At 35.6% G+C, this 12,158-nt stretch overlaps 1 protein-coding gene across 6 annotated transcripts in view; it reads left to right on the top strand.

Moving 5' to 3' along the window:
• GORAB (golgin, RAB6 interacting) overlaps positions 1 to 12,158 on the top strand; it is a 92,641-nt gene that overhangs the window by 8,741 nt on the left and 71,742 nt on the right. For 4 of the 6 annotated variants that reach the window (XR_004526244.2, XM_073804543.1, XM_004317872.4 and 1 more), the window contains exons 2-4: positions 845 to 1,196; positions 3,640 to 3,741; positions 6,121 to 6,261. Coding sequence is in view for 5 of the 6 variants with exons in the window: in XM_073804543.1 (XP_073660644.1) it covers positions 845 to 1,196; positions 3,640 to 3,741; positions 6,121 to 6,261 (595 nt within the window). In the remaining variant the exon portion in view is untranslated. Of the gene's footprint in view, positions 1 to 844; positions 1,201 to 3,639; positions 3,742 to 6,120; positions 6,262 to 10,899; positions 11,305 to 12,158 lie in introns of those variants that run through there. The other 2 variants (XM_033855228.2, XM_033855237.2) reach the window with 2 other exon arrangements.

The raw sequence follows: 12,158 nt of genomic DNA, 5'->3' as shown, positions 1-12,158 counted from the left end.
TTCATTTCTCAGGCATTTTGTAAAGAATATCTCTTACAGATCTTATGTAGTATAGTATGAATATGAGTCAAGATTCTCCAGTTGTCTGACCTACAAGGTTAACACTGGTATGGACAATCCAGAAAGTACAATAGAAGTGTTATCATTTAGTTTGTAATGCTTTTAAGAAAAATTTCTCCTGATTGTTTTATCTTCCTCTATTGCTTTGCTCAGGCTGCTATTAAAATTAACTTGCATACATTGATTAAAGGCTAAGTACACTCTGGGGAACACAGCCCTGGACTGTTTGGAAGATGAAAGAAAACAATTTAGGGTTAACTAGCATTCCTAAAATTAAGAGACTTCATTCAGCTCTACTTTGTGTATCATGTCTACCTATGTATCAAATTACCCTAAGATCTGTTAAAATTTAAGAAAGGTGAAGCCTATTTGAAAACAACCACCATTTTATTTCAGAAGAACAGACAGAACCATAAATCAAATTTAAGACATATCAGAGAATTCATTTGTCTACCTCCTTTGGTCATATTAGATTCTTTTGGCAGTTAGCAAATCAAGTTGAAACTTTGCTTTGTATTCTAAGGCCTAACTCACAGACAAATGGACTTACTCAAAGATAATTGAGAACTAAGGAAGTTTTTGTTAAATATTAACGGTATGATCAGAGAACTGTCAAAACTCTGCAAGAAGATGGCTGTTTTTCTCTGGGATTTTAAGAAAGAGAAGGGGAGAAAAACCCTGCAAAATTATCAGAGTTTAATGTTAATGCTTTATTTTCTTAGAGAAATTATAATTATTTGCTGCTCACACAAAGGAATTTTTCTCCATTCTCTTTTTTATATAGATCCATTTGAACCACAGCGGCGTCTTCTCCCTGTGCAGAAAAGTCGACAACAACTTCAGCGAGAAAAAGCCCTTCAAGAGCAAAGCCAAAAACTTGGACTTCAAGATGGATCAACCTCATTACCTCCAGAGCAGCTGCTTTCTGCACCAAAACAAAGATTTAATACTCAAAGACCATGTTCTTCTCCCCCCACTCCCCCCACACTCACCTCTCCTGTTGGTGATGGAAAACCACAGGGTATTCAAAGTCAACCAGGGGAACTAGGACTTAAGAATTCCCATGAAGGTCACAAAAATGCTGAGGTTCTACCTCCAAAACCAGATTGCAAATTGGAAAAAAAGAAAGTGGAATTGTTAGTAAGTCTGTATATCCATGACACTTTTTTCCATTTTAATGTTTTTTTCCCATTGGGCTTTGAAGAAATGCATTTTGTTTGTTTTATATTCTAACGTAGAAATGTAATGAATAAACTATTGAAAAATAGCTACCACCTAAATATAAGTAGCAGTGTTACACACTTCTTATGTTTTATGTTATTTAGTCTTTACAATAGTCTTACAATGCATGTTCATTATTTTCACTTTATAGATGAGATATCTTGGACTCAAAGATACTGTATTCCCAAAGTGAATACACCACTAATAAGTAGCAGAGTTGGGGTTCACATACAGGACTCTCTGGATCCAGAGTCTATGCCCTTTACACTCACCAGAACCAGTTCTTATATGCATGGTACTCCTCCCCAAATTGAACCCATTCTTTCAACTTCCAGATTGCATCTCCATTGGCCCAGAAAAGGGTACTTCTGAAGAGATGTGAAGGGATGGTCAAAGGAAAAAGTATTGGAAATTGAGAGGACTAATTAAATAATTCAGCTGCATCATTAGATTTTTTTTTTAATGTGTTTGTATTAGAAACCACCTGCAGAATTTGGTTTAGCCACATTTTTGTGAAAATTACCATTCTATGACTTGTAAATTCTTATAATCAGAATTTTTTTTTATTATATAGTTTATGTTTGAATATCCACTCTTTATTTCCTCCTGATTTATCACTCACAGGGAAGAAAGAATGGTATTTCTTTTTTCCATTTTCTGAGTCTTTCTTTTTCAAAGTGTCTTATGTTTTTTCTAATCTCACCTATTTTTCCAATCTCTGCTAATCCAGATTCTGTACTGAGTTTTAAGTGTTTCCTGCCCACCAGGGGTTTACAGCCAAGAAATCATTTTGACCAGAGACAGAAAGCCACATGAAGTATGAGACCCAAATTAAACAAGTGCATACTTTTAATGTCTTAAGTGTAGTTTACCAGCAAAGTCCTGAGACAAGTTGTTGCGGGGGTGTGTAAATTGAGCTGGAGAATTTAGACTGAATGTCATTAGGAAAATTATTCTCTTTTTAGGTACTTGAGAAAATATTCATAGAAGACATGTAATCTCAGGAACTCTTGTTAAAATGGAGAAATTCTGAGGCTCTAAGAGGGGGAAAGGAAAAGTATATACTAGAGAAGGTCAGAGATGACATTTCACTTTTCTGAAAGAGGCACAAGATAAGCCAGAAAATAGAGAATTAAGGAAGTGAAGAAGGACTTGGAAGCAGAAGATGCTTGCCTAGTGAGTTCCTTGATGCTGTAATACCCCACCAAGACCCCTGAAGGAGAGATGCCCTGATAAAAATAATGGTTAGAGAAAATCCAGGTGTCACTGTTGCACACCATTTGGGTGCTGGGTGAGCTGGAACTAAGGTATCTGGGGAGGAGGTACCTGCAGGTAGTAAAAATGAGAAAGGACCAATGCCAGCACTAAGGTGGAGGCTGTAGGAATGGAGAGAAAAGGATAATTTTGCAAGTGGTTACTAGGTCTGGGAATAGAGATTTTTGATATAATGGCTGTGAGAAATGACAGTAATAGGAGCAAATAGCTTTGTCATTACCTTGTTTAATTTGAGTTGACATTAAGTTCATGAATTTACAGGAAATTTTAATATATTTCTTTTAGAATTGGAAAGATGGGAAGACAATTCATATTTTCAGATCTTTGGAGTTTTTCTTTAGCCCAACATTCAAGTCTTAGTTCATAGTGTTTCACTCTGTTTAAAATGTTTAAGAGCTAGAAAGAAGTGAGCAAATTGTAAGAGAATGTATGAAATAAACATTGGTTACTGTGCTAAGGCTTATTACATGGTGAAGATGTGCATTATAGAAAACTATAAAAGATATGAAATTAGTTACAGAACAACTTATTTTGCTTTCTATTTTGCATATAACACATGATTAACTTAAACAAGTTTCTTTGTACTCCAAAAAAATGCCATAGTACTCTGGCTTCCAGTTTGGGTTCCTAGGTTATATATGTATAATGGATTTCAAAGGGCCAATTTATATAAGCCTTCTTTACTTCAAATCATAGTCTTTGTTCCTATTAGAACAAAATAATGAGCTACAGACGGGTTCCTTTTAAGAGGACTTTTTTTTTTTTTTTTTTGCGGTACGCAGGCCTCTCACCGTTGTGGCCTCTCCCATTGCGGAGCACAGGCTCCGGACACGCAGGCTCAGCGGCCATGGCTCACGGGCCCAGCCGCTCCGTGGCATGTGGGATCTTCCCGGACCGGGGCACGAACCCATGTCCCCTGCATCGGCAGGCAGACTCTCAACCACTGTGCCACCAGGGAGGCCCTAAGAGAACTTTTGAAAGAAAATATATATAATCTGGTTGATTAAATTTTATACTTAGGAACTGAGACTGGTAAGGTGGAGCAGGGTTTCAGAAACTCATTTTTATACTTTTGCTCCCTAGGCAAGAAAAATCTCGTTGGGAAGTCCTCCAACAAGAACAACGGCTAATGGAAGAGAAAAATAAACGTAAGAAAGCTCTTTTGGCTAAAGCTATTGCAGAAAGGTGAGGCACCTGAACCAGGAGAGCTTGTTTGTAATCTGTAATTAGTTTTGTCATGTTTTATGTTTATTTTCCTATGTCTGTTCTAATAAATGGCGTTTTCTCTACAACCATTACTTTTAAGACCTACTAAACAAATTATGCTTTACAAATGATACTGAAATTACAGTCTTAATTTATTAAGGAGGGCTTTTTAAGCATAGATTATAATGTATTTATGAATACAGGGGCAATTAAAACTTAAGGATCATCATCAGTGTTTTTAGTTTTAACCATCTACACATTCATAAGGGAGCAGTAAATAGCTATCAACATAAGTAAATTAGCAACAAATGCAGGTTTTAATTTTCACATAGGCCTTAATCATCTGACATGTAGAGGAATAAGATTATTCCACGTAAGTGACTTATACACCCACAAGCCTAATTGTATTTCCTATGGCCATTTTTCTTAAATAATGTATCCTGCCCCCACTGATAAAAGGTACATGATATAATTTAACTTTTTATCCTTGACTGTGGGTCACCATTATGAGCATTGTCCCATACTGTATACAATTCAGTTTTTTTCTCACCTTCCAGAGTGAGCTTGTCAGCGATCCCTTTTCCTTTACTGCACTGTACAAGCCTTGAACAACAACATTCCTATTTGAGCCACTTTTCCCATCCCTCACCCACTCTTCCCTCTTTGTAGTTTCTAGTGTGCTGTGGCCTTAGGAAACCAAGCTCAGTCAATAAAGCAATGATTGAGAATAGTGAGAACTAAATGCAAGCAAGTATTCAGAGGCATTTTCTTTTTAGATCTCCAGAAAAGTCTGGCACAACTATTACTCATTAAAGCTGGTGTATGTGTCAGGGGGAGAGGAAGGAATAGGGATGGAGAGAAAGGCACGTGGGTATAAGAGTAATTCAGGATTTTATCTGCCAAAGGGATGTATGTATTTGAAAATAATGATTTTTTTTTCTTACTGGTACACCTTGATCTTTCATGAAGCATAGGAAATACTCAACTTGCTGAACTTATGTTTCAAGAAGAAAAACAATGTGATTATTGAAACATGATTATTGAAAAGCATTTTAGTAGTCTTCAGTTTGGAAGAGGTTGGGGAGGCTGTTTACTCGGGATTTTACAAAAAGATTTACAGGCTCAGCACTTACTCTTCTCTACGTGCTTTTGATTTAAGACAGAAAGTATTACTGTAGACAGAAGTGTGAGGAAATATAACCTGATTAGATTATTACTAAATGGATAGTGAATCACTTGAAGTAAAAAGATCACGTGGTTAACTTTTGTAGGCAGAAAATAAGGGTAAATGCATAATGGAGTAGAACAGGAGAATGTCAGTTGCAGTATAGTGGTTTTATTGGGAGTTTTATTCTCCTGTGAGAATGTGTATGAAATTTCAAAATGAGTGGAATTGTGATTAAAGGTTGGCTTTTGTATTTGTTTATTCTGTTTCTTAAGTAGATGATGTACTTGGGGTTGGAGAGAAGGCTGAGGTTGCTTCTAAACAAAGGAACAAAAAGAGTGTTTGGTTTTGAGCCCCAGAAAGAAGAATTTTGAGGACCTGTAGTTTTCCTAAGGAAGAGGAATCAAAGAAGTTTGGGGAAATGAATCTTAAGAAAATTAAAACCGATTGACATATACATGCTACTATATATAAAATAGATAACTAATAAGAACCTACGGTATGGCACAGGGAACTCTACTCAATACTCTGTAATGGCCTATATGGGAAAAGAATCTAAAAAAGAGTGAATATACGTATATGTATAACTGATTCACTTTGCTGTATATCTGAAAGTAACACAACATTGTAAGTCAACTATACCCCAATAAAAATTATTTTAAAAAATAATAAAACCAAATAGATGTTCTCAGACTTATAAAGGAATGGTGTTTAATGTAGGCAGCTGTTCTTGGCGTCCACTAAGTATCAGACAAAGGAAAGTAGGCTTAGCAAGAAGAGTTTAAGGCTGGAATTTGGAAAGCTGTGTTCAGTATTCCAGCATATCCAGTTCTCTATACAGATACATCCTTTTAGTGCTTATTCTCGTCCTTATGGAATGAATATAGGCCTATGAGTGAACTCTCTATTGGTATTTTTTTTAATTACTTTTTTTCCTTGTGTATAAAAAAGTATGTACTAATATATAATTTGGCCTAATAAGGAGGAAAAGTGCAAATGCAGTTTTAGAGATATACCAAAATGTTACCAGCATTTGTTTTATCTCAGTTTTTCTAGCTTTTTTTTTAATTCTTAAAACTTACACATTATAATCATATTGTATATACAGTAGCTTGCTTTTTTCACTTATATTGTGTATGGATACATGATTTTAAAATGTTTTTATTTTTCCACTCATATTCCTCATTTTATAGATCTAAAAGAACTCAGGCAGAAACCATGAAACTAAAGAGGATCCAGAAGGAGTTACAGGCTCTAGATGACATGGTGTCAGCTGACATTGGAATCCTCAGGAACCGGATTGATCAGGCCAGCCTTGACTATTCATATGCTTGGTAAGTTGGGGAAATGGAACTCTGAACAAGGAGTTTAATTTAGTTAACGTTTATTGCTGGCTAGGCCAGGGCATTTATATATGTCATCATTAAGCCTCATAATGACCCTATTAGGTGCTGTATTTATTCCAGTCTTATACTAAATCAAGTATCTCCTTTTTGAAGTCTTCCTTAACTCTGCCCTACCCATTAACCTTGTTTATATCCCTGTTAGAGCGTTTCTTGCATTATTTATTTACATTTTAGTCTTTCCTGCTAAACCATCAGCTGCTTAATATTTGAGACTCTTTAAATGTCTAAATCACTTGCCCCAGAACTCTATATATTATTCTAACACCAAGTCTGTGCTCTTTCTTTTAGAAATTTTGATTATGTGAGATGGTATAGGGACTAGCCTATTTCTCATTTCAGTTTTCATCAAAGAAAGGAGATCTAGTTTATTTTTTAAAACCTTTGAGTATTTGAAAGAAAATACCACTCTGTCTTGAAAGCTTGAAGTTTTTTCTTTTTTTTTTGCAATTATACTGTATATAAAATGGCTTGCTATCATGTGTTTCCTTGGTTTTAATGATTGGCATTTTTTTAAAGAGAAAAAATCATCATTGCATATTCTCAAAACAAACTAACACATGTAAAGAATTACATGAGCTTTGCAAACAGATAAAAGCAAAAAATTAAGCCCAATTTCAGGGTTATCAGTCCTTTCAACATTGCTTTAATCATCCTGGATTGTCTTTTTTCACAAGGGAATGCTGTGTTAATGACTCGGTTTTGCATCTTTCTCTGTAACACTAGAAATCAATCAGAGTGCCGCATTAGTCCAGGGTAAACCACAGCATCAGAATGTTTATGTAACAATTTAATAAAGCGGAAATGCTTGATTGTGGTTTTTAATTCACTGTTTATTGTTTAAGAAAGAGGTTTGTGGTGTCCTTGTGATTTTTGTAATTGTTGTTTGACCATATGCTCTTAGACCTAATGGGTTGCTTTTATTAATTAACTGTGTAAATTAATGCCATCAGTAGCTGATAACTGGTGGTTCCATTTCTATTAATAAGGTCATTAAGGAGGTAACCAAGATCTTATTAAGATTAAACTAAGCGTAGATTTTTAGCACGTTTTATTCTCTGTAACTCAGTTTGCCAGAGGAACATTTTTATGCCTTTGTAGCTCCTTAAATGAATAATTCTGATTATTCTGGATATCTCCACAGAAAAATCATTTGATCGTGTTTTAATTCAGTCCTAGGGGAGGCTGAAGAGGATGCCTTTGTACATTGAAAATTATATAAGAAATGTCATAGTTTTAGCCTTCTGAGAACCACAAAGAAGGTGGGATTCTGGTTAAAAGAGAAGACATCTCATAGTATATGAATATTTTTAATGACATTTTAGTACACTTTTATATAGTAAAAAGATTTTATATGGTAAATTTTTACATCTCTTAAGCTAAAGATGGCAGTTTATCATGATACTAGTATTGACATAGATGTATGTGAGTATCCTTATCATATGTGTGAGGTTATTTTTAAAAACATAAGCTCTTGAGTTAAGTCAAAGAGAAGCCACTGACAATTTAGACTAGAACCAGGGTTGTATCTTGTTCATGCATAAGATTAAGACAGTATTTTCTAAATTTACATCTGTGGTTATTAAGAAAGTATAGATTGGTGATATAGTGTTATGGTCTAGATTTCTACTAGAAGGTAATCCGCAGGGCAGTTTCTGTGGTTCTGTGGGAGAGTTCCTTGATTTTTTTTTTTTTTTTAATAAAAACATTGTAGTTCTGTAGTGGCTGGCATGGTGCTGTGTCCACAAAATGTTCTTGTATACGAATAGGCCAGAATTCATCCTAAAATTGGTTTCTGTAGAGCAGTGTCAGGGTATCCACCTCTGAGGAGATGGTACGTGGAGTGTCCCAGCGGAGAGAGTTGTCACTGCTGCTGCTGTTCACAGCTGTGATTACAGTGCTGCCATGTGCTGCGCAGGCAGCTTGTAAAACTAGAGTGCCTGCCTGTAGACCATTTCTTTAACCCTCAGTATACCAGGAAAAACAATGATCACCATTTGCCATCAATGTTTAATAGACGCTCCCATACGCACATGCACACATACACGTGTAAACATATATACATAAATATTTTAAGTCATTTTATGAATAATTTAAAGAAGTAAGAATAAAGGATTGTGGAAAACACCTTTGTTAAAAAATTTTGTATCAAGTAATGTTTGACTGCAAACATTATAAAAAGCTAAAAGAATATCGTTATATCCTTTCAGCCACACAGGATGGTCCAGGTACCTGTAAAATATTGTATGATAAAATTCTTCCTCTTGAAATTATTAACTCTCGGAGAATAACGTATTTCCTTTTCATCCTCAGAAATATATTTTTCGCTCATTGATTCTTGAGTTTGAGAAAATTCATCTAAGATGTGTTTTTCTGAAGACTCATACTCTGAGATTTCACTTACATGGTCAGTTTCACCATCTAGAATCTAGCCTGTCTCTGCATTTATATTGATTTGCTAGGGCTACCATAACAAATTACCAAAAACTGGGTAGCTCAAAACAACAAAAATTTATTCTCTTATGCTTTTGGAAACCAGAAGTCTGAAATCAAGGTGTCAGTGGGGTTGTTATTCCTTCAGAGACTCTAGGGAAGAATACATTCCTTGCCTATTCCAGCTTCTTCTGGTGGCTGGAGACATTCCTTGGCTTGTGGCCACACTACTCAGTTCTGGGTCTCCATAGTCTCATTGATTCCTCCTGTTTTCTCTCAAAAGTTTCTCTGCCTTTTTCTTAAAAGGATACATGTGATTGTATTTAGGGCCCAGCTGGATAGTCCAGAATAGACTCCTCTCAAAATCTTTAACTTAGTTACATCTTTTGCCATTTAAGGAAATGTTCACAGGTTCTTGGGATTAAGAAATGACTATCTTTCAGGGCCGGGGTGGGGTGGTCATTTTTTAGCCTCCACAACATGCATCTTTTGATTTGTCTAATAACTGCAAAATGTCTTCATCTGTCAATTTTCTTTGTCATTCTGGGTGGAAAACGAAAAGTAATAATTCTCATCTGAACAGTGAAAGCTAAGAGCAGATTACAAGTGTGCTATTTCCAGTCTTCTTTTATACCTTATTTAAAGGTGATGTAATACTTCTGCAAAACAGTAAGGAAACTAAGCGATGATGATTTATTTCATTATAGTATCATCCTTTTAGGTCATTCCATCATTCTCTGTTTTCTTACTATTTTAATTTTTTTAGCATAAATGTGAATAATTCATGAGTAATGAGTAAATAATTCCTAGGGTGATGAAATGGCAAAATGTTTCAAGATATAGGAAAAAATATATTTCAACAATCCCATAATATATCTTAGGTTTATAAAAGTGGACCCATATAGTAATTGCAAACTATAATTAAAGTCTATTTTTCAAAATATAAGTAAATTTTCTCTTTGTTCTCTGGAACACTTCTAAGAAAGGATAAAAATAATGATATGTTGATCCTTACAAATAGAACTGCTCAGGAAAGAAACTGAAGAACTAAGTATTTCATTGGAACCTAATGACATGCCAAGGGTTAATGGTGTTTTAAAAAAATTTCAGGGAACCAAAACCAAGAGACAGTTTCTAGAATCCTTTAAATAAGATTCATTAAATCATTCAACATTCCTTTAAAATAATAAAACAATTCTATAATTACATTTCCAGTTCAATTTGTCTTACTGTGTTATGTATAATGCTCTTATTATTCTGTTCCAAAGTATGTCTTCATACTCTGATTTGGTATTATCCCCCTGACCCCCAGACTCATAGTGCAGTTTGTGAAACTAATCAATATTTTGCACATAAATCACTCTGTAAAAAATATATATATATGCGTGTTTCTGGCCAGAAGGACTTTAAATAAATAAACAAAATGCAGAATCTTCAGTGATTTATCCAGGGTGAAAGATCATTGGAAACCTAGGGACCTATTTGCAAATTTTAATTTCAATTCAGCATTCATGAGCCCAGTCAGTAAATCTTTACTAACTGACTTTGGCTGAGGGAGACCACAGACTTGCAGAGAAGGGAGGTTTGAACTGGGGGGAGAGACAAGATATGTATACCTGTAGAGAATGTTGTCAGAGCTCTTAAGCTGGATGAAAGAACATTCATAAACAGGATATGTTATAAAGTATGGAAATAAGGGATCCAGATACCCAACACAGCTCCTTTACAACAATTCTTTTAACATAGGGGTGATTGAAAAACATCTAGTTCTCATTCTTATATTTACTAGATGACAGTAAAAAAATGAAATATGAGAAATGAACATAATATAAATAAGTTTTCAAATATAAACACCAAGTCCTTAAATTGTACATAATTTTAATTTTAGATACATGTTTAGTGGTATACTAACAGTGCGCTTTTTTATTCTGGTGCTCTGAAGAAGTAGTTCTGTTCTTGAATGCCTACCAGGCACTGGGCTAGACACTTGCCCTGTTTATTGTGTTTAATGCTTAATTAACACTCCTATGAGATGTTATTATCATCACCATTCTACAGATAAACCAAGACTTAGTTCAAGAAACCACCCCTGGTCACCATACTGGAATTTTCAGTCACTGCATGCCTTTTCTCCAGCTTCTTCCACAGGAACCTGGCTGTGTTTTGTATTCATGATATTGAGCCTGGGACACACCTGATACGAACAAAGATGGGAACTCCAGAACATTTAATCCATAGACTAAACTGGGGTGCATGGCATGGCCTGGCACTAAGAGTTCTGTTTAAACTGATACGAGTCAAGCCAAGCCAACCCAGGTCCTCCCTCTGGAATTTTGGGATTGGAACACTGAGGGATTGAGTGGAGTGAATTTGATGTCAAGGCACAGCTGGTGGCCATATTGGGCTGTGAATATGATAGGAAAGCCTAAATGAGAGAAACTGTGGTTTCTCAGCATTAGCATGAGCAATAGCCTTTGATTCCAATGACATGCCTGTGAGATTGCCTCTTGTATCCTACAATAAAACCCATTTTTTACCTGAGTGAGTATGACTGAATATCTGCTCGTTACATCCAGAAAAAGCCTTCAACAAAGGAGGTACACACATAGTAAATGGCAAAGGCAGGTTTTGAACCCTGGGTTCTCTAAAAGCAAGGCCTTTTGTTTTTTCACTATATTTCCCTCCAAGACAGAGAATCTTGCATAAGGAGATATACCTGTTTCTTTTTTGCTATAACTCTAGTATTAGAAATTATTTATTATGTTGAGTAAGGTAAGGCAGTCATAACAGGTAAGGCATCATGGCCTTCACAACTGTTAGTGGTAACTAAATAGAATAATTAGTTGGTAGGTAGGGGTCGTCCTCTTTTCTGGGCAAAAAGAAAAGCAACGCATTATATGGAAAAGGCAAAAAAGAAGAAAAAAAGAAAAAGGAAGATTGCAAAGTGACTTCCCCAAGTAGAATTACCCTACTTCAAATAAATCTGGCATTACCTACCTATGGAGTTTCTATATATATAAAAGTAATAAACTTTTCTTAATAGAAGTCTAACAGTAGTCTGTTACAGAGTGGAGAGGGTGAAAACAACTTAACCTGGGGATTCTCAACTGGGGGCAGTTTTGCCCCTTAGGAGACATTTGGTAATGTCTGGAGACATTTTTGGTTCTCACAACCAGTGGGTGCTACTGACAACCAAGGAGAGAAAGCCAGTGATGTTCTGCACATCCTGCAATGTACGGGACAGCTCCCCACAACAAAGAATTACATGGCCCAAGTTGTCAGTAATGCTGAGGTTGAGAAACCCTGCTTAAACGTATCCTGAAGTTTTCTCTTCTACTTGGTGTTTACTTCTTACTCTCACCTAGTATCATTGGGCTGGCTGCGCTCTGTCATTT

Source organism: Tursiops truncatus, chromosome 1 (assembly GCF_011762595.2).
Source record: "Tursiops truncatus isolate mTurTru1 chromosome 1, mTurTru1.mat.Y, whole genome shotgun sequence".
In the NCBI taxonomy this organism is placed as follows: Eukaryota; Metazoa; Chordata; class Mammalia; order Artiodactyla; family Delphinidae; genus Tursiops; species Tursiops truncatus.
Note: the sequence above shows the minus strand (reverse complement) of the source record. Positions and strands in the feature narration are given on the sequence as shown.